Source organism: Alternaria dauci, chromosome 5 (genome assembly GCF_042100115.1).
Source record: "Alternaria dauci strain A2016 chromosome 5, whole genome shotgun sequence".
Classification (NCBI taxonomy): Eukaryota; Fungi; Ascomycota; class Dothideomycetes; order Pleosporales; family Pleosporaceae; genus Alternaria; species Alternaria dauci.
The window spans coordinates 298,548-321,551 of NC_091276.1; the positions used below are offsets into that span (position 1 = coordinate 298,548).

Sequence of the window (23,004 nt, forward strand, 5' to 3'; positions counted from 1 at the left end):
CATCCGGTAAACTTCGTTGTGGAGGTTACCCAGGTACACATTTTCTGCTTGAATCCCTTAGCAAAGGTGTAGTCAGTCTTTCCAGAGATGAATTACGTACGGATATTTAGTAGTCTTGATTAATAATTGATGTGCTCGTAGAGAAGGACCTATCGCTGTGAATGACACGCTCAACCATCCGGCAAACTTTAATAAATATATTAACACGGAAGCGTCCGCAGCAACTGACAGCAGGCTGAGCGGCGACGCCGCTAAACCTAACAGCAGAGCGCCGCCGGCAAGCAGGCGGTTATAGGCGCCCTCGACACGCAGCAGTCCAATCATCGCCCGCAAGGCTCTGTCCGACATGTCGACTGGCTAGCCTGCCGGCTGTCACTGGCTGGGCGTTGAGGCAATGTATAACTTTAGTCACCGTGATTCTCAATCGCTCAAAGGATGGTTGAGCAGCTGGTCATTTCTTTACTGCTTGATTGGTTGAGATGTTGCTTTGAAATCGTCATCGCGCTCGGGACGGAGCAATCGCCGTGAGCCAGGAGTTTTGGCTGAGCCATGCCGCGCCGATTGTGCAAAGCAGTCTGTAGCCGCGCCGCCCCCTCTTATTTTAGTTCATGTAGGGGCGTGGTTCTCGCTACGTAGTGGGGGATATTAGTCTGCTTTTTGTGGCTTGTTTGATCCTGGGCGGGATTGATCTGCATGAGGCCGTAATCCGGGAAATCTGCTCTTCGCTTGGCCTCGCCAATGATGATGGAAAATGGACGAGAAATGGTTGAGACGCTAATCCCGGAGCAGCACTAGCTTAGATCCCTAGAGGGTGGGAAGGCCTTAGTCCCCCTGAATGCCCCCTAACTGCCCCTTAACTACCCCCTAGCTGCCCTCCTACTTCTCAGCCCTCTATTAGCTCTAAGCATACCTAACAAATCCGATAGTTGCATAAAGTGTGTGCACAGACCCTGATACATATGGACGCATCTCTCAGCAGATTTATGCCGAGAAGGAATCTACTGCTAATCTGCCCTCTAAACACCCCCTAAAACCTCCTCAAACATCTAACCCTAAACCTCTTTTCCCTAACGATTTTCTATTCCAATTATTAGAGTTACCTTTATTCGAGACACTTGACTGAGCAATGGATTTGCCTTACATCACTCTACATACGAAAGATAAGGGTCTCTTCGCCTGGCAGAACGGCTACACAGACGTCAGGGCCTTAGAATTAGAGGCATTCCTAAAGATCGGCAGGGAAATGGTACGCTCGCTAGAAGCTGAGATCGAGGCACGCCAAATGGTTTCGGAATTGGAACAGTCGAGTATTAGTTCGGAATGCGCCGAGAAACTGTGGAAATGCGCAAGACAGATTGAGATCCTAGAGCGTCTAGACAAGAGGGAGGCGAAGCTGGTTGCTTCCGCTGTTAGTGTCTTAAAAGTCAAGCAGGCATCACGCGATGGGCAGATTTATTAGACTTTCCTTCACGATATTTACTAACAATGCAGTCCTAGCTTAGTCGTGTTGAGTGCGGCAAGTTTGGGTAAACAAAGAATTGTATCTCTGAATGCGCGAGATAGGGTCAGATTGTTGCATTATCTCAAGAGCAACCGGGAGGTGCTCACCTCGCCTGCTCTAGATTCGCTTGTCGGAAAGCATTAGATACCTTGCTTGCCTGGTACGGCTGGCCTCACTACTTCTATGTATAAACGCAGCTGACTTCTCTCTCTTAGAACTGTATACGCCTAATAGGTATAGTAGTTCGTATCCAAAAACCCTGAAAAGGAAAGCACCCTATGTTAGAGGCATGTTGCCTTTGTTTGTCTTGTTGTCTGGAATACTAGCCTAACGCATCATAGAGGAAGGTGAATCCGAAGGCACCACTCCCAAAAGTAGGCGTTCTGAGGATGAGCAGAATACACCGTTGTCCACAGTTATGGAGAGGAAAACGACTGGGGACGATAGAGCTTCTCCGGACGATGCTAGGTTAGCCGAAGAGTTAGTAAGCCCTATGGAACCTTCTCGACATGGAGGTGTAATACCCCTAGAGCGGCGTAAGTGAAGCAAGCCTTTATAGCACACAAATATGTATCTGACTATAGGGGTTGTAGAAATTGAATACAGATTCTTAGAAGCGCCGATTGATCGAATGGATCGCTTAGTCGAATTGCTTCCCTCTGCTATCTGGAGTAGCAAGCAGTGGACATGGGAGCGAAGCTACGGAGGATCCACCACAGACTGCTTGAACGTGCTAAGCCTAAAGAACAGGGACCAAGATATTTCGATTACAATAAGGGTAGGCTTTGAGGAAGGAACGAAGCTGGTTGGATATCTCGGCTTAATCGAAGCTAGTGGAACCAAATAGTAGCTTTCACAACACGAACTTTATATCCCGCAGGAACATCTTTCGTATCTCCTTTTTCTTCATTTTCGTATTCCTAGTATGGTGGAGTGCTCATGTCTTTCGTTGGATCATATATCTGGATGAGCTTTCCCTTGCCAGATATTTTTCGAGCGTAGTCCACTCCTTGGAATATAAAGGTATTCAATATAGTTTCGGGTTCTCCCTTCAGAGCCTTGGTCCCAGTCTTGCGTTCATTCTTTAGTTAGGCTAGATATAAAACCATTTAGGGGTATACATACCTCTGTAGACATAGTCGCTGCCTTCCAGCCGTCCGTGTGTGACTATGTACTCTTCAGGGCGTATGAACGCTAATGCTGACCGTAGTATGAGTTATTCGATACAGAAGCTGAGGCGGTGCTGTGCTGTGCGGCCAAGGGCGTTGTAGATCGGAAACGAGGTAGATCAAGGGCGGAGTGGTTTGAGGGTGAACAACGCACTATATGAATTAGCCCTGTTTCAGTTGCTGGTAGCAAGTATTAGTCGGGCATTTACCTTGATGACTAGGGATTGCAAATGAAGCCAGTCAAACGCACCGAAATATCTTAGCTTGTGGTGACAGTGCTTAGCTGGCTCGTTAGCGGTCAGCGAAATGCGAAATCTAACGGAGGTTGTGGGAGGACAGGTGCACTCATTTGCTGATATGGGCATTAAGGCGTTGATGCCCAACGCGTAAAGCCTATACGAGAGGCCCTTGACTTACTTGGGTGGGGCGAGTGTGTTTTTGGTGAGGCAGGAGGCCGCAGAGTCATCGCAAAAAGGAGATGAGGGAGGAGCTTCCTAAGAATTTAGCGAAGCTGAGATGTTGCGCAACGGGGCTTTAGTGGAGTGAAAAAGTGACCACGGGAAAGAAATGGCTACCAAGAAGTCGGAAGCTAGCCAGGAAAGATCGTTTGGGCTGTCAAATCACGAGCAGCTTCCGTTGCTGCCCCGCCATGTGACGTAAGGTTGTTTCGCCCCCTCTTGTGACACGCACAACCTTGAAGTGTAGAAGACTGTGTAAACGTCCTCGTTACGCATCTTCGCATTACTCTGTGACAGAGATCGGCCATGGTTGCAAGCGTCCGCAGCCTGCATATATATCTACCCTGCCCTCGTCCTCGCTGATACCTTCAATTCCTTCTCCCGCCAACGATGCTCAGGGTCCGGATACTATCCCAGACTGTTCGAGACTGCGAGAAATTGAGATGCAGCAGAGGCGCCCGCGCTGCTGCCGCCTGACCAAGAAGAGCCCATAGTTTCACAACACCGTGCTGAAGTACGCTAATATCCTCGTCGATGTTATCCATAATCTCCCACCTGATATTAAAGCGCTCCTCCCCGCGGTCTACGCGACATTCTTGATCCTCATCCGCCGCCCGCACGCATGCTAGGGCAAGGAACTGGCGGGCAAGGTTAGCCAGCTTGCGGCGGTGTACCGGGACGAGTGGCGCGAGTTGGTGAGAAAACCAAGCTCTGAGCTTGAACATCAAACACACCTCTACGGCGACGTGGTAGAAAAGCTCGCCGTAAATTAATCCCGCCCTGGTGAAGCGCCCTCAGCGCTAACTGTATTATAACTGTGGGGCATTGTGATCATAGAGTCGTCGAAAGCGTGCTGGACGCTACAACAGACGGGCGTGGAGGCAGAGTTGCAGATGATTTTAGGTAAGTCGGCGGTCCGACGAAGCGGCGAACGGTTAGAATCGTGAAGCTAGTGCTCTATTCGATCTACGGTGAACGCTGGGCGAGACTTTGTCCTGAGACGGCGAGGTAACGAACAGGTTGGTTATTTTTGTCTTAGCTTTGTTACATGTGGGCTTTAACTCTCTGCATCCACCACTGCGTACACAGTTACACTAATCACTCAGGCTAGGAAAGCGTGCGCGCTCAACTAGCTCCGCTCTTGTCCCGCACAGAGGATAGCTCGCAACGGCGAGACACGGCTCCTCTATTACATACCGCTCTCGAATTTCCTACCCTTTACATCTCTCCGCATCCCGTCGTCCTCGAAACCGCCGTGCATGCTCCGTCGACCTTTCTGCGCCGCCACCGCAGCCCCTAGAAAATTTACGAACTTGCTCCCTTGACTGCAGCGCCCCACCTCTGCGCCTCACGAGAAAATTTCCGCTTTTTCGAACTCATCACACCTTCCTCTTCCTCGATGTCTGTTCCCCAGAATCCGTCGCCGACACAAAAAGATACTGCCATCGTTGATAAGAAGTAGCTGGCTTGGAGGGCGGCAGCGTCGACGTTCTGGAGCAGTCGTGCGACTGCAGCAGGCTGTCTGTCATTGAAGTCGTTGCGAATGTTAGCTATCATCAAAGAAGAACAGTAGGGAAAGGGTAGACATACGGACGGTATGGGAGCATAGTGTGGCAACAGCAGCCCTAGTACCGATGACGGCTACGCAATTCGAGCAAGAACTGCCAAACTCACTGCCGTTGACGCTGGTGAAGAGGATTCGGCACGTCCGGAACAGACCTGATCGAGTCTGGCATTGAGTACATGGCGTAGCAGCCTCGAGGGCGCCGACGGAGAGATGGACGAGGAGGGCGATCAGACGGTTCGTGTTCATGCCCCATCGACCGGGCTCAGAGACCATTGTGGCTGGCGGGGCATCGACAGAACCTGGAAAGAGAAGCTGCGGCCATGTCATACCAAACGCCCTGAAGTCGGGCTGTCTGACCTGGTAAGATTGCAACTGCTCAAGCAGAGAAGTCAGAAGGTTGACACGCGCGTCATACAGGCTTATCCAGCGAGCTCCGCGATCCTCCTACATGGCTAGGGCCATTAGGCAAACGCTCTCTGATTGTCTCTTCTTAGATAGCAATCCAATAGCGCACAACGCAAGCAGCTATCGTAATCCACACTCATTGCTCATTGCTCATCGCTCACCAGGCTCGCTAACATGGCAAAACTCGTCGCACGCACCCAATACCTATACTTTGGCAAGACTACAAGCCGTCTCGCTCGTCCTCAGCGTACGCCCGTCCAGCCGCTTAACATGTCGTTCAACAGCCTCTCCATGGTGTTGCACCTGTAGTGCTTCAGACACCTTGAAGCAGCCGACATGCTCTCCGTATGCCGAACTAGCAAACGATATAAGAAGATCGCCCACGGGCTGCTCTATACGGACATCCGCATTACGTCTCGGCATGCATCTCAGGCCTACATATTGCTTCAGGGTGTCGAAGACAGGATCAACGTCAACAAACACATCAAGAACATCCAGATACGTCGTACATAGGCGATGTCGCGTCTTTGCTGGCCTACCTCGTCGCCATGGCGGAGAACCTCAGATCGCTCCAATGGCTGACGTCAGGCAACTCCCAGGGTGCTATGCCGCTGCAGCTGATGCTGGCAAAGGTTCGGGTGGAACGTAGCCAGCGGACTCCAGCCGTACCCTAGCTTGCGCCATCTCGAAGTGACTGCCGAAGCCGAAGATCTGCGAGTGCCGCTGCTGCCTGACCTCGAGCGGCTAGTTATCCGCAATGCAGAGGAAGATCTGGTATTTGACTGCACGGCACTTCATGGCATGCGCAACACTCAGCTAGACGAGCTTAGGATACTGTGTGGCAACAACACGCCGAGGCTCTACGAGCGGATACAAGCTGGTGTCTTCAGTCAGCTCCAAATCCTTCGGGTCGTCGATAGCTTTCGAGACAAAGAGTTGGACTACTCAAGGCTTCCAAAGCTGCTCCGCAGCAAGTGCCATAGGCTACAGACACTGGTCTGGGACTTCCAGTACATAGACTTTGATGAAGACGCCATCGATCCGTCTCCATTACCTAACCTGTCGCAACTCAAGGGTCTAATCAACGCCAGGCTACACCGCCAGCTCTTCTTCGCTGGCACGACTACAACCGCGTTTCCTGCACTCTATAATCGCCTTCCACCGGGCTTGCACCATGTGAAGATTACTGGGCTCGTTTTGTCTGCAACAGTAGCTGCAGACGGAGATGAAGAGGAGGATAAAGACGGGGAGGACGAGGGGGTGGAAGATCTAGCAAACCCAACTAAGGAGGAAGCGGCATGCGAAGAGGAAGAGCAAGATGGGGCAGACTTGGATATGAGTGGAGCTACGCTTACATTGGGCGTGGTAGACACACGTCCTGCAAGCCTGCAGTCTATGCGACTTGCCTTTGACTTTGATGTCAATAGGCATACATCACTAGCGCACACTCTAGCACTCGCGCACCCAGTCCTGAGCGCACTGGTGGAGTCGGCCGAACGTCAGGACTTCTCTTTAGGCATCTACGTACGGCGCATTGGGGGATTGGACGCCGAAGACGAATTCCACTTGGGTTGCGAGACAGAAGATATGAGCGAGTCTATCGTCAGTTGGAGCGTCTGGCGATACTGATTCTCAGGAGACGGTGCAGGATGGGCGAGAGAGATATCCGTTGTTCATAGGCATCGGTACCATAAATACTTTCAAGAGCCTTCCTTGAATTTCTCAAGACAGATTACGTTCCGAGTGTGATCGTACATATCCTTCATAACAGCTAAAATGGACGTCTGTAACGGCTCGAGGAAGAGATCGGAGATGAGTCAATAATGGTAAAAACGAAGGCGAAAGCCGTTAACGCACAGACCAATCAATATCTTGGGATACCGACGTGGTGCCGAGCTAGCCTCCTTGAGCCCGCGCGTTGTCGCGCGCAGCCGCTACCTTCTCTCGCCATCGCTACCCTACATTACACGTTTCTTTTCGTCACTCTTAGTTTTATCTCACCCTTTCTGGAACACGTAGGATTGTGAGCGGCTGTAGCACTTTTTGGCGACTTATATACCTCTTCGAGGATGTCTACAGAATCGTGGTCGCAGGTCATACAGTCTAAACCGATAGGTGAAGGGCTAAGTGGCTTTCGCAACACTTTCAATTCGATATACAAAGACAAAGGCATTCCAATCTCTTCGCAAGCGCTTGACCATGTAGGCTATGAAGGTAGTATAGGCTGACATCGTTGCTGCACTTCTAACGCATATGCAGAAACCCAGGACTTATTCGTTAATCTTCTTTCCGCTTTACGAGCCCTCCAAGCTGCTCGACTTTTACAGTCTCAACATCGAGGCAAAACTCTCTTCCATAACCTCCTACAGCTTAATGCTGCAGTCAGCTCAGATAACTTTAACGCTAAACGAATACGACCTCTACTCGATGTAATCCTTAAATTCCAGCCTAACGAAGTCGTCTAGGATAGAGTATACAACGCTGTTACTAAACTAACGCCTCTACCCCGCCCTACCTTATCCTTCTAATAAACACCCTTATCTATTAATATAGGTAGCTATATAAACTTAATAGAGCACTATAAACACGTAGATAGTAGGCTAAAGAAGGAGCTAGGATACCTATATATTAGTATACCTAGCTTCTTTAACGCGTTCTTTAGAGATGTGCTAGGTCTAAGACTAGCGGTATAAGCCGTGTTTAATAAGTACTAGGAAGGAGATAGCCCTCTCTACTAGTTAGTGAGCGGCTAGTAAGGCTAGCCTAAAGGGGCGAAGGAAAAGGATATTTTAAACTAGTTCACTCCGCTTAAAGACTAGCTATTAGACCTTATAGAAAGGTATTAGCTAGAATCTAGAGTTTAGCGGCGACTACTAGTATAGCTAAATTAACCTCTATAAGGTTCTACTACTAATTATAAGCTAGATATTAGCTTTATAGATAATCTAAACGCGGGCGTAAACTTAAAGTGTTAATAGTTATAGATCCTTATACCTAAAGAGCTTAAGAGTAATCTATTAGCTAATAAAGCGTCTAAGGTATAGCTTAATCTTAGTAGATATACGAGGGAGGTACTTACTACTTAAGATAGCCGCCGCCTTATTATTAGCTTTACTCTCTATAGACCCTTTATGCGGCTATAGATATTTAACTAACTTAGGGCTATCACTTCTAAGTAGTTTAATATAAATAAAGATAGATTATAGTTTATATCTATAATACTTAGCTTTCTCTAGATAAATAAGGAATAGCTAGGGTTTAACCTAATAATTATTATAGTTAGAGACAAACAGTATATTAAAGTTAAGTAGGAAAATAAGAAAGAGCGTTTTATTATTAATAAGGTAATACAATAGGTGCGTTATATTACTAGCTAGGTAATAACCTACTAGAGAGTCTATTAGGAATGTAATCCTAGTACATAGCTAGTTATTAAGGATTTATAGTAATATCTAGAGCGTAAAGAGGAAGGCGAATTATTATATAAGGCGACTAAGAAGGGGGTAATAAACGTTACGAGGTACTTCTACTATAAGACTATTAGCGTAGGTAGTTAAGATAATAATATCTACGTAAACGTATAGAAAGGCCTAGATATAATAAAGGCGACGAACTATAAACTAGAAAAGTTAATACTACTACTAAGCACGACTAGACAATAGGCCTCGCGGAGAGATAGAAGTAGTAGTAGTATTAGTAGGCGGAAGCAATCCTTAAGCTATATAGGACTACTATTACTACCTAGTAAGCGCACTTACTTAAGCTCTCTAATAAAACCTATAATTATAAATTAGATCTACTACTATATTATTATCTATAACTATAGGAAGGCTATTTATAAAGTAAGCTCCTAGACTAGTCTACTTACTATAATAGAAGGCTATATTAACGGATATAAGTTACTATATATACGGGCTAGTATACTATAATATAATATCTTACTAAATAACCTTATAATTAATAAGGAAGATAATAATCTCTCCTAGTGTATATTTTTAATTAATCTTAATCTTGTAATTAAAGAGAATTGCGAGAAACTATTAGGGTTATAAGGGAAAACTAGTACGTAAGTGTTTATAGTAATTAGAGTACTTCTAGAGGATAAAATATATTTATTTATATATAACCTTAAGTTATTCTTCTAGGTATTTTTCTAGATATATATATATTATAATAGGCTAAGTAAAGGAAGAGTTATTCTATAATTTAAGAAATAGAATTATATAGACACTAAAGAGCTAGCTAAAATAAAGAAAGGAGAAGTAAGGGATAAAAGGGATTTTCTTAGGACTATAGAGGTAACGTTTATACTATATTACTATCTATTAATTCCTTACGTTAATAGATTATAAAGGAAGGTTTTCCCTAATAGTAGGAGGTTATTATAGGTAACAAAGGGTGAATCCTCCTTATGCTAGGAAAGCTATAAATAAAGGAAAGGAAGGCTAGGTGTAGGGCGCACTAAGTTACGTAATTAGTATCCTGCTAAGGTAAGGCCTTAGGGAGGCTAGTAAAGGCTAGGAGGCTATAGTCCTCCTAAACCTCCCTCTAGGAAGGGAGGCTAGGGAGGATAGGCATTAAATATAATAGGTATAAAGGATAGATAGTTTTTATTAATTATACTTATTATAGTTAACTTAAATAGTTTATCTCTTACATAGATTATTAACTAGTTATTCTATCGTTTATAGAATTAGTATTATTTATCTCTTAGTTATAATAATAACTCTTTTCTACCTAATTATTCTATACGCTACCTTACAGACTATTACCTAAACCTATCTTACCCTAGTAAGGACTAAGCTTAGAGAAGTATAGTAAACCCCTATATAATAGAGGTAGAGAGTTCTAAATCTAAAGCTATACTTAGAGATAAAAGAGATACTTTAGGTAGTATAGGATAACTTAAAGGAGTTAGAAGAATAATAAGGTAACTAAAAGTTAATTTTACTAAAGTTAGACGTAGACCTTCTAGCTTAGCTTAATAAGCTTATCTAAGTTACTCTATCTCTATATTACTAAATCTAGAGTTTAGTAGTACTAAAGCTACTAAATTAATATTAAGGACGGTCTATATAGATATCTAATATAACTATTAACCGAAATGTTTAAGAGAAGTATATATTAACGTAGAAATATAAATATAATTTCCTTAAATTATATATAACTACGTTCTTTAATAGGAGAGTAGCTTAATAGTTAATAGCCTTTTTATACCTTATAACTAACTAGATCCGCGCTACGTTATCGTATATTATATATTAGTAATAAACTCTAAACCTCTCTAGTACAGCCTACTAAGCTTCTAATTACTATAGGCTTCCGCCTTATACGTCTACAACTCTAATATACTTTATATAAGAAAGTAAAGCCTAGTTAGGCTACTATAGGCGATAGTCTAGAATTTAGTAGTAAGTACTAGTGTCTACTAGAGACTATAATAATAGTTATATAGATACGTATCTAGTCTTACTCTAGCTCTTACCCCTTATAATATAGGCACCTATAGCTATTAAGACTACTTCTAAGTCCTATATTAGTAGTTAGTAAGGCTAAATATCGTAAGACTATATAGATCTCCTAATAGCTATATATATAACTATTTAGAGTTACTCTCCTATTATATTACTTACTCTACCTAGGCTCTATAATAAGGAATAGGTATATAATAATATAGCTCTCTATAAGTCCTATTTTAGATAGTATATAGAGTAGGTATAAAAGATAGGCGCCCCCTATATTTAGGACTATACTAATTCTCGTTAATATAGTACTCTTTATATTAGTTAGCCTTACAATCTATTTCTTAGTTAGACCTATACTAAGTAGTACGCTTACTTACCTTAATATTAGAAATTATATTCCTAAGTACGACTACTATTAGGAGAGGATTACGGGAATCGTTTTTAGTATTAATTTAATAGGCCTAGGGATTACTAGTATTATTATAATCGCGACTACACCCTATTTAATAGAGGAGGGTTACTACTAGCTTAACGTAGTTATTATATATAATCTCTAACTTCTTACTAGTAATAATATTAGACTACCTACCTACCTTAATTACTTATTATCTACTAATAGAAATTTTAGCTTATTTAATTACTATAGATTTTTATTTCTCCTCACTAGGCTATATAGGCGATACACCTAGTAGCGATCTTAACTATACTAGATATTATTTCTATAGTTATATAAGTAGACTACGCCTATATTTAGAGCTATCTAATCGTAAGTAGAAGTAAAATAATATCTTCTACTTATAAGTTAGCACTACTTACTTATCTTACTACTATATTACTTTTATCTTTAGCACTCTTACGTAAGTAACTAGAGACCTAAACGAACTTAGGATTAGAGCGGAGAGACTAGGATTATATATAATTATTATATACGTTCGTCTTTACAAACGCGGCTATAGCGTCTATCTAATTATGTAGCGCGATTATTATCTTAAGTCTTTTACTTACTAGTAGAAGCCCTTCTACCTAACTACGGTAAGGTATATTTATAGTAAGTTTCTGTCTATCTTTATTACAGGATCTAATTTGTACTAGGTCTACACTACTACATAGTTACTATACTACCTTCCTTTCTATATTACTTAGATTTAGCGTTAACTCGTTGTCCTAATAAGCGATTAAATAAGAAGACTACACTATTCTTTCTCCTATAGAATAATAAGAAATAGTACTCTCTAAATAGTATAATAATAGACTTAGAAGAGTAGGGCATATTAAGCGTAACGAAGCCTTCCTACTAAGTGCGTAGAGCTAGGGCGTTCTAATATATTTAACACTAGGAATTAGTGTATAGCTGTAAGAGGATTTAGTTAATAAACTATACTGTATTTAAGGTTAAAGCCTTATGTATCCCGTTACGTATATAATATACGATAACCTACTTATACTAACTTAATATAAGAAGATTGAAAGTTCGCAGTAGGTAATACAAATAGGCAACTGCTGTCTTAAACTAATCTTAGAGTGTTATATATACTAAGTCTTCCCTAGGGTTAAAACTGCGCTTTAGCAGTAAGCCTGCTCTTTCTACTATCTACTATTACTCTTTACCTTGTCTTAAACTTTACATACCTTCCTTCCCTTTTTTTAATTCCTGCTCCTGCTACTGCAACTATAGCTATTAGATAGAAAAGTAAACTCTTACTAAGTTTAAACTAAATAATCTCCTAGAATAATGCCTTGTTGCCCTAAGGAAGCTCTACTATGCTGTCGCTAATTTCTCTAGCTTTTGCAGAATATGTAGGCAAGTTAAGGTAAAGACAAGGTATTGTTAAAGCTGATATCTAGGAAGCGTGTCGCTTTAGATTAGAATTGCATATTGAACATGCTAGACTTAAGTTAAAGATTTCTTAGGCGGCTCAAGATGTGTGCAGCAGCTGTACTTAGCAACAATTAAGCCGGCCTAATAACCTGGCCTAACAAGCCTGACCTATTAAGCTTTATTAAGCTAAGCTTCTCTCATACTAATTTGTTAGCAAGCCAAGCTGAGGATGGAAGCTAGCTTGATCCGCTTGATCGGCTTGGTTCGTGGGGGTACGGGGAGTTCGAGCATGCGGGAGCCCGGATTAGGCCTAGTTACTTTCTTTTCGCTACCATATTTTTTTTTTTTAGCTCTGTTTTGCTGGGGTAACTGACACCTCGCGCCATCCCATCTTTTGCAACCTCGTACTCCATCCAACAGCCGCCAAAAGTACTCAATATTGCTGCAACCTTTTGCTCCCATCGTCGTCGTACTATTTAACTAACGTCGGTCACTGCGTAGCGAGACACATTGCGAAACGAGACACCACAGACACTCTCCAACATAATAAACTCTATAATAGGTTACAAGAATAGATATTCTCGGAATAGGAGCCTTACGCTATAAAGTCTATTCTCTCCTAATTTCTTATAGAAATAAGTTCAGCTTACTGTGTAAAATAAGAATTTAGTATAAGCGTTACGCAACCGCCTCGCTTTAGCTAGTAGTAAGTGCGTTAAAAGCTTATATATCTTATTAAAAGTCCGTTAGCTTACACCTTATTATATTTTTATCCTATCCTAAGCACTGCGCTTAAGCTTAAAAGGTTGTTGTGCTTCTGTGCTAATTCTAAGTCTGCCTGCTAGAAGTGCTAGATAAGGAGGACCCGTATACCTAGCTACACTCCTATGCACTTGCAGTTTCCGCTTTGCACACGCCGCTTAACTGTCATCCCACACTCACCCCTGTCTCGCTTAGCGCATGCTTTTCCTCAATCGCTCTAGCTCTCGTCAGCATGACCCTTTCCCCTTGCCTACGGAAACCGCTGGACTTGTTTCTTACGAGTATTAGTAAGCATCTTACAGAGTATTGTATAGTTCTTCTAGCACAAGCAGTCTTTACAGAAAACAGAAGATAAACATTAGATATAATAAGTAGAGCATAGCTTTAATATAGAGTGGGCAATAAAGAAAAGCGCGCTGTCAACGCAACTTCTTCACGAGTCTCCGTATCGATAGTCCCGAGCTCTTCTTCCTTCGGTCGTGCTGTGGTGCAGACCTCTCTCCTATTGTTGCGAGCTTCGACTGCCCTTCCCTCTCTCTACTAGCACTCGGCAAAGCGTCTATCTTAGCGACTATGCTCATGCACCTCTCGCTCGACTGACCAAGCACGCTGGTCAGCCCAGAAAGAGCCCTTGTGTACACCTCTCTAGCTTTGGCACTCTCTGCTTGCTTCGCATAGAGATCGCCCATGTTCTGTAAGATGTTGAGTGCTGGCAGGTACTGCTGGACGCGAATACTGCTGAGTGCCTCATACCCTCGCAGCGCCCGCTCGTACATCTGCTCCGCCTCGCCCAGCCTGCCTTGGGCCGCGTAGAGAAGGCCCAGGTTGTTAACCGTACTCAGTGTCGACGTGTGGCTGACCCTAAGTGCCTCCTTAGTCCCTCGTAGCGCCCGCTTAAGCATCTACTCCGCCTTACCTAGCCTACCTTAGGCTGCGTAGAGAAGGCCTAGGTTGTTAACTATATCTAGTGTTAACGCGTAGCTAACCCTAAGTGCCTCCTTATTCCCTCGCAGCGCCCGCTTAAGTATCTACTCTGCCTTACCTAGCCTACCTTAGTCTACGTAGAGATTGCCTAGGTTATTAACTGTGTCTAGTGTTGACGCGTAGCTAACCCTAAGTGCCTCCTCCCTACCTCGCAGCGCCTACTTATACATTTTTTCTGCCTCGCCTAGCCTACCTTAGTCTGCGTAGAGAAGGCCTAGGTTATTAACTATGCTTAGTGTTGACGCGTAGCTAACCCTAAGTGCCTCCTTGTTCCCTTATAGCGCCCGCTTAAGCATCTGCTCTGCCTCGCCTAGCCTGCCTTGGTTCTTATAGAGGTTGCCTAGGTTGTTGACCGTGCTTAGTGTCGACGTGTGGCTGACCCCGAGTGCCTCATACCCTCGCAGCGCCCGATCGTACATCTGCTCTGCCTCGCTCAGCCTGCCTTGGTCCTTGTAGAGAATACCCAAAAGATGTACAGCATCCAGAACCGTCTTTCGCTCTTCGTCCTCGTCGGCGTCTCCACCACTACCTCCCTCAGCTCGCCCACCCCAAACTGCCTCGCTCTTCGCTATCTGTCTAGAGCACGCCTGCGCGTGTAGGAGAAGTCGGCGTTGCAGAATAGCGTAGTCGCGAGTAGAGCTCTCTGGCACAGTCCAACCAATAGTAACCACCGCTAGTTAACTTAGCTCCGCTGCGAAGCGCTGGCCTTGCGAGTGATACGCCTACTAGTGCACTACTAGGTGTGTTGCATAGCTCCTCGTCTCTTACACCTGCTCCGCTAGAGAGTAGTTATACAGTAGCTACATTGCTCTACTAAATTTAGTCTCGCTGCTCGTAATGTCTCTAACCTACCCTAATAGTATCTTTGCAGCTATAGTAGACCTCCTATATACTATAGTAAATAAGCTATACTAAAGGTCCTTATTATTAAGAAATGACTAAAGTAGCAGTAGGTTAGCTATATATTTATACCTCTCGCGGATTACCTAATATGAGATAGCCTACGTCGTCTACACGCTGCGCTCTAGGTAGTCCTAGAGCAGCGTATTAGCTAGGTCGTCTAACTGTATTAGCTCGCTCTACTGCTACTTATAGAACCGCAGGTACGTCGCTAGCCCTACTCCGCTCTCCTATAGGTACGCACCCGCCTAGGCAATAGTAAGCGGGAGGCCGTCTAGCATCCGTAGTAGCCGCTCGCTCTTAGCTGCATCTATAATTGTACTGTTAGCTCTACTAACCTGTCTCTAAGTACTTACTACTTCTAGCTTACTATCCTTCTTCTTATACTAGCTCTCTAAGATAGCCTATCCCTACTCTATAGACACCTTACCTAGCTGCTGCGACTCGCCTAGCTGCTCTAGCCGTGCTAGCTAAGTCGTTACTAGCACTAACCTATAGTCTGCGCTAGAGAAGTAGCGCCTTACGTTATACGTATTAGGGTTACCCCCTTACGCCGTGTACTCTTAGTTAACGTTATTAATAATAAGTAGCTAGGTAGTGTTATTAGGCTATATAAGCTAGGCTATAATATCTTTTACTACTATATTAGTATTAGCGCTGCTGTTACTAGTATACCCTTTACTTACCTTAGAGATCTAGCCTTATAGGACTCTACCTACGCAGCTTATAATACTGCGCTTAAGGATATCCTTACTACGTCCGTCTAGCTAGAGTACTAAGCTAAACTAGCGATAATATTATTGTATAAACTTAACTACTAGCTACGTCTTACCTATACTACTAAGACTACGTAGGATATATATTCTTTATTAGCTATTCTACTAATATCTAGGTAGTAGTACGCGTTCTATCTCTACTATCTCTACTAGTTAGTCTATAAAGTAGTTAACTTAAGGTACACCCTTAAGGCTAAAGACTATCTAATACTCTCTAAAGTCTATAAATATTTTAGCTATTAGCCCTAAATTAAGATAATACTTATACTAATACTCTTAGCCTATAATACTACCTATATACGCCTATATCTACCTATACACCTCCTATAAGCTAATATACTACTACGTTACTACTACTATCTCCTTAACCTTCTTCGCCTCTTCTAGCCTAATATCTTCTAGCCCTTATGCTACGTTAAACTAGTAGTACTACCCTATACTATCTAGTAGCCCCCGCTTACGCTAAAACTACTTAGCCGTCTACTCTATCTCTATAGCTATCGTAGCTAGTGTCTAGCTAATATTAAAGATATTATCCTTAAACGCCTTTAGTAATAGTACCCCTATTCTAATTAAGACTAGACACTTAACTTTACCCTCTAGTAGCTTAGGGCCCTACGCTAGCTATACCTAGTCTTATACCTCTTACACTAGGTTATTTACCCCTATTACCCTATCTATAAACTCCTTACTATATCTACTAACTATAATTAGGTTAAAGAAGGAGGTTACTACTAAGGTAGCCTAGTAGGCCTCCTATATTATTATACTATTAAGTAGGTTACTACTACTACGTAGGGTCTTATAGCTTATAAGATAGATAGTCTTACTTATCTCCTTACTTATTATATATATAAAGCTATAGTAGTTAGCCTTTATTCTAATAAGAGTATATCCCTTACCTATATTTTATACTCTACTTTAGACGTATCCTTAAGTAGCGTATCCTCTAGTAGGCCTTACTACTTTACTACTTCTTTTACTACCTACGCTAGCTCCTCTACGTTAAACTAGCCCTATACCTAGCCCTTAACTATTACCTAGTACTATATCTTATAGAATATATAGTTAGAGAGTAATAGGTATATAGTAATATAGTTAGCTACGCTTATCCTTAGCTAGCCTAGTATAATAGTAATTAGCCTAGTATATTAGTATAGCTTATAGTATACTTCTTAACTATTTACCTACCTACCTATACTTATCCTACTAATTATATTAAAGTAGTTATATAGCTTAGGCAGCGCGTTAGGGTTAACAGCCTCTATTAGCTACTTAAGGATTATTAGGGCGGATAGGCTATATATACTACTACTATTAAGGGTAAGTAGGCGTATATTACTACTAGGTATGGTATATATATATTAGGTAGTAAGAGGAGGAAGAGGAAGAGTACTAAAGTTAAGTTATTATAGGATAGGGCGTAGTATCTATTCTATATACTAGCAGTTATCTTATGTAGGTATTATAGTGTAGTATTTCTACCCTTAGCGCGTATAGCTAAAATAGCGCGCGTCTCTACTATCTCTACTATCTCTACTATCTCTACTATCTCTACTATCTCTACTATCTCTACTATCTCTACTATCTCTACTATCCTGTAGCTGCTAGTATACATAGTTAGTAGAGGAGCGTAGGCGAGGCGGAGCGGCAGGTGGACGTGGGACGTGCTGGCTGCATGTCGCTCGTCGCTCGTCGCCCTTCCCTGTGCCCCTAGTTACGTTTGCGGTCTGGCGGGCGTTGTTTGGCTGCGTCGTGCTGGCCTACCTGCAGATGCGTTTTAGATCGGATACATGCAGATCGAGATGTCGCGCGCCGGATCCATCCACAAGCGTCTGATGTTGCGGGGTTTTATAGATGTGATCGTTGTGCTGTACTGTACGGAACATCAGCGCTCGCATACTGAAGCTTCGATGTTCTTCCATCTCGCCAAGGCTGTCGCAACTTCACGTCGTACCGCGCAAGACGCAATGCTCTCTGCTGCTACTGTACGCGTCCTCGCCATGGCGCCTAGACTTGCAGCATCGCAGCACGACATGATAAGAGACATGATCTCCAGTAAGTCCCTCAAAGCCATCGACATGGCGGCCGCAGCTGGTTGCAGCGACCGCACGATTCGCAACATCCGGTCCAACCTCCACTGCTTTGGGTCTTCTAGAGCACCCTTCAACGGGGGAGGGCGGCGTCGGCAGATAACGCCAGTTATGCTGGACGCCCTGAAAGCGAGGTTGTTGGAGAAGCCGGGCATGTACCAAGACGAGATGGCCCTGTTCTTGTACGATGAATTTGAGGTGCTGGTGAACAACTCTGCAGTAAGCCGTGCCCTAGCATCCATAGGTTGGACGAAGAAAGCCACCCGTCAGATCGCCAAAGAGCGAAATGCTGATCTCCGAGACTACTACCTCCATAACCTCTCCGCCTTCCAGTCGCACCACCTCATCTACGTGGACGAGTCAGGGTGCGACAAACGCATCGGCTTCAGGCGCACCGGCTGGTCACCGCTCGGTGTTGCTCCGGTGCAGGTAGCCCAGTTCCACCGCGACCATAGGCACCAGATCCTCCCCGCGTACACCCAGGATGGTGTGCTCTTCCATCGCGTGTTCCAGGGATCGACAGACAGCGCCGTGTTCGAGGACTTCATCGAGCAGCTTCTCCACAATTGCGGGCGCTGGCCGGAACCCAAGTCTGTGCTGGTCATGGACAACGCCTCGTTCCACCACAACGAGGGGGTCAAGGAGCTATGCCTCCGCGCAGGTGTGAAGCTAGTGTTCTTACCGCCCTACTCGCCAGATCTGAACCCCATCGAAGAGTTCTTCGGAGACTTGAAACGCTTCATCAGGCGGAACTGGGTGGAGTATGAAAGCAACCCTGCCCAGGACTTTGAAGCATTTCTTGACTGGTGTATCAGTGTCGCGGGCGGCAGGGTGGACAATGCAAGAGCACACTTTCGACATGCAGGCGTCACTGTTGAGACAAGCTAAGTATAATGTGATAAGTCAAGTAAATCTATAAGCGGGGTTCCGTGCGCCGTAGAGTTATAAAGTCCAACTGCAATCACTGAGAACTTTGTCTGTGTACCTATACTAGAAGATTCTCTGCACTAGTTCTCCTGCTCCCTGTTGCACGTCGACTTGTGGAGCTCTGCCCATCTTCCAATGTCGCTGACATATCGACGTGCTACGCCTCTCTTCACTCCGTTCTGGATAAAGAAGTCGTAGTCTTGATCCTCGTGCAGCTGCTCCAAGTCGAGCATCTCCAGCAGGGTAATGTCGCAAGCTTTCTGGTACTCCATCTTCTGCGCCTCGTCGGCGACGTTGGACTGCTGCCATTGACTGTAAGCTACGACGGCTAGATCGCGAGGACCGGGAATGTCCAGACTTATGCGTCTGGAAGCTCGCTCCATGGAGGATGGTACACTAGAGGTAGACGTTGTCGAAGGAGACTGGCCAGAGTGCGGGGGCAAAACGTTCGTGATCGTGATCGGCGGGAGACTCGCCCTAGACACACTCCCGCCTGCAGCTTGCCGATCATGCCGCTGGTCTTCTTCAGCGTATAGCTGCTCACGGATGTCCTCGGGAACGTCATTGTGAGTATGCAGAACATGACCCTCCTCCACGAGTTGGATCAAAGCCTTGAGGTGGTGCGTCTGCAGCTTGTAATGCTTCTTCCCGAAAGGGTCACGCCAGCAATGTGGCCCGCGGTTGCACGGCGGCCCAGGACACCGCATCAAAGCATACACTTCGCGCCACACAGAAGCACTCGCACTAGTCTCCTGCTCTGCATCGAGCTGCGAAGCCTGGTCAGCAAGCATATTCTGCGTCGCGGACGAGCCTCGCTTGTTGCCACGGTTTCTTGCTGCTGCTGACGATGGTACCAACTCTACATAGTTGAAGGACAGGTCTATTCGGAGCTTCTTACCAGAGCGGAGTAGCTCACCCCACTGCATGAGCTGCCTCTCTACTAGCAACCAGTCGACATCTATGTCATCGAACCTCTTGGTCAAGTCACGCTCTGAACGATCGTTCACAGACGCGACGACGCTAGTATCATCGCACTTTACGTGTCTGCCCTGTGGCAGCTTTCTGCTTAAGAGCTTATCCACCTTGGACCTGAGACAGAGACGCCAGTATGCAGAAGGGGCCAGAACTACGTCTTGCTCCGTGTCCTTGGAAAGCGTTCTGTTGTTGACAACCACTTTCCACTCGATCGAGTAGCGCAGCCGGCTTGGTACGTCCTCGTCGTAGCTGTTGTGCTCATCCCACTCGGTCAGCGGGAGGAAGCCGAGCCTGCTTGAATCTGATGTTGTCGCTTCCTGGCCATCGTCTACAGTACGATGACGCACCGCGCGACCTGCTGCTACATAGTCAGGCACGGAAGGGGTCTCTAGCGCTGCGATCCAGCGCGCCGCCACCGATTATATGTCGCTAGGCGTATCGTACTACTATGTTGCGTCGTATGCGGTATCGGTTTGGGAGGAGAAGGAACTGGTCGCCATTGGGAGGCTGCTCAGGCTGGTGTGCTACGGGTTTGTACCTGCGTCAATCGACTAGAGAGATACGGATCAGATCATCCTCAAACGCAGTGCTTTCGCTAGAACTAGACGCTGTACAATTCTGTATAGTACGATGCTGTGCGTATAGGAAAGCTGGAGTATGAGCGCTGGCTCTCGCAGAGCGAGAGGGGAGTCGCATGGAAGCCACTCGTCATAAGCTGCCCCTTGTCAACGTGATCCACCAATGACAGGACGCGAGTGGAGAGCTGTGCAGCAGTAGCATGACACACGCTCGCGATACATGATCTCTCAGCATGAAGTTAGGGGAGAGATGTCGTGGATATTCAGCTATTTCTCTTCGAACAGCAAGGCTGCAGCAAGTACGAAGAACCCCGCTAGGAGCCTGCGTCGATCGGATTGGCGTTATGCAAAGCGCTACGCGGGCAGGTCTTAGTTCAAGCAGCCGTGCCACGATCGACGCAAAGCCCGGACGCGATCCTAGAAATTGAACACATGGAGTGCATTAGCTCACGGCAACTCTAATGAGACCTCCATGTACAGCTCAGAGCGCATCGCATTGGGTGGAGCCTACCGATAGGCGACAGATGACACCAGCGACAAGCAACAAACGACATGCAGCCAGCACGTCCCACGTCCACCTGCCGCTCCGCCTCGCCTACGCTCCTCTACTAACTATGTATACTAGCAGCTACAGGATAGTAGAGATAGTAGAGATAGTAGAGATAGTAGAGATAGTAGAGATAGTAGAGATAGTAGAGATAGTAGAGATAGTAGAGACGCGCGCTATTTTAGCTATACGCGCTAAGGGTAGAAATACTACACTATAATACCTACATAAGATAACTGCTAGTATATAGAATAGATACTACGCCCTATCCTATAATAACTTAACTTTAGTACTCTTCCTCTTCCTCCTCTTACTACCTAATATATATATACCATACCTAGTAGTAATATACGCCTACTTACCCTTAATAGTAGTAGTATATATAGCCTATCCGCCCTAATAATCCTTAAGTAGCTAATAGAGGCTGTTAACCCTAACGCGCTGCCTAAGCTATATAACTACTTTAATATAATTAGTAGGATAAGTATAGGTAGGTAGGTAAATAGTTAAGAAGTATACTATAAGCTATACTAATATACTAGGCTAATTACTATTATACTAGGCTAGCTAAGGATAAGCGTAGCTAACTATATTACTATATACCTATTACTCTCTAACTATATATTCTATAAGATATAGTACTAGGTAATAGTTAAGGGCTAGGTATAGGGCTAGTTTAACGTAGAGGAGCTAGCGTAGGTAGTAAAAGAAGTAGTAAAGTAGTAAGGCCTACTAGAGGATACGCTACTTAAGGATACGTCTAAAGTAGAGTATAAAATATAGGTAAGGGATATACTCTTATTAGAATAAAGGCTAACTACTATAGCTTTATATATATAATAAGTAAGGAGATAAGTAAGACTATCTATCTTATAAGCTATAAGACCCTACGTAGTAGTAGTAACCTACTTAATAGTATAATAATATAGGAGGCCTACTAGGCTACCTTAGTAGTAACCTCCTTCTTTAACCTAATTATAGTTAGTAGATATAGTAAGGAGTTTATAGATAGGGTAATAGGGGTAAATAACCTAGTGTAAGAGGTATAAGACTAGGTATAGCTAGCGTAGGGCCCTAAGCTACTAGAGGGTAAAGTTAAGTGTCTAGTCTTAATTAGAATAGGGGTACTATTACTAAAGGCGTTTAAGGATAATATCTTTAATATTAGCTAGACACTAGCTACGATAGCTATAGAGATAGAGTAGACGGCTAAGTAGTTTTAGCGTAAGCGGGGGCTACTAGATAGTATAGGGTAGTACTACTAGTTTAACGTAGCATAAGGGCTAGAAGATATTAGGCTAGAAGAGGTAAAGAAGGTTAAGGAGATAGTAGTAGTAACGTAGCGGTATATTAGCTTATAGGAGGTGTATAGGTAGATATAGGTATATATAGGTAGTATTATAAGCTAAGAGTATTAGTATAAGTATTATCTTTATTTTAAGACTAGTAGCTAAAGTATATATAGACTTTAGTAAATACTAAACCCTCTTTAGCCTTAAGGGCGTACTAAGAGTAAGCTATTTTATAGACTAACTAGCTAAGATAGTAAAGCTTAAACGAGCGCTCCTACCTAAAGACTAGTAGAGTAGCTAATAGAAGATTTACGTGCTATATAGCCTTAGTAGTATAAGTAAGACGTAGCTAGTAGTAGAGTTTATATAGTAATACTACTACTAGTTTAGTATAGTATTTTAGCTTAACGGACGTAGTAAGGACAGCCTAAAGTAGAGTATTACTAGCTACGCGGGTAGGATCCCTAAGGGCTAGATCCCTAACGTAAGTAGAGCCTATACTACCTATAGTAGCGTAGACGTTAATATAGTAGTAAGAGATATTATAAGCTAGCTTACGTAGCTAGATAACTATACTTAACTACTTATCTTTAATAACGTTAACTATAAGTATAGTAAGCGAGGTGCTAATCCTAACGTATATAACGTAAAGCGCTACCTCTTAGGTGCCAACTATAGCACTATACTAATTATAATATAACTAGTAAAGCTAGAGTAGCTAGGCGCGTTGTAGTAGCTATATAAGGTAGATAAGAAGTAAGCGTAAGTAATCTTAGGAGCATAGTA

At 44.1% G+C, this 23,004-nt stretch overlaps 3 protein-coding genes across 3 annotated transcripts; 2 read left to right on the forward strand and 1 right to left on the reverse strand.

The window, feature by feature from the left end:
• Window positions 1–1,126: 1,126 nt before the first annotated feature.
• Window positions 1,127–2,348, forward strand: ACET3X_005662 (uncharacterized protein; the record flags this gene model as incomplete). The annotated part of the gene is made up of 5 exons (XM_069452116.1): window positions 1,127–1,408; window positions 1,646–1,661; window positions 1,717–1,788; window positions 1,843–2,037; window positions 2,095–2,348. 5 exons carry the CDS (start codon window positions 1,127–1,129, stop codon window positions 2,346–2,348), a joined length of 819 nt encoding a protein of 272 aa, XP_069306022.1.
• Window positions 2,349–2,421: 73 nt separating this feature from the next.
• On the reverse strand, window positions 2,422–3,136 carry ACET3X_005663 (uncharacterized protein; the record flags this gene model as incomplete). The annotated part of the gene is made up of 5 exons (XM_069452127.1): window positions 2,422–2,571; window positions 2,627–2,647; window positions 2,707–2,823; window positions 2,880–2,953; window positions 3,088–3,136. 5 exons carry the CDS (start codon window positions 3,134–3,136, stop codon window positions 2,422–2,424), a joined length of 411 nt encoding a protein of 136 aa, XP_069306023.1.
• Window positions 3,137–4,939: 1,803 nt separating this feature from the next.
• On the forward strand, window positions 4,940–5,273 carry ACET3X_005664 (uncharacterized protein; the record flags this gene model as incomplete). The annotated part of the gene is made up of 3 exons (XM_069452138.1): window positions 4,940–5,055; window positions 5,113–5,212; window positions 5,265–5,273. The coding sequence occupies 3 exons, from the start codon at window positions 4,940–4,942 to the stop codon at window positions 5,271–5,273; spliced, it is 225 nt and encodes a 74-aa protein (XP_069306024.1).
• Window positions 5,274–23,004: the final 17,731 nt, after the last annotated feature.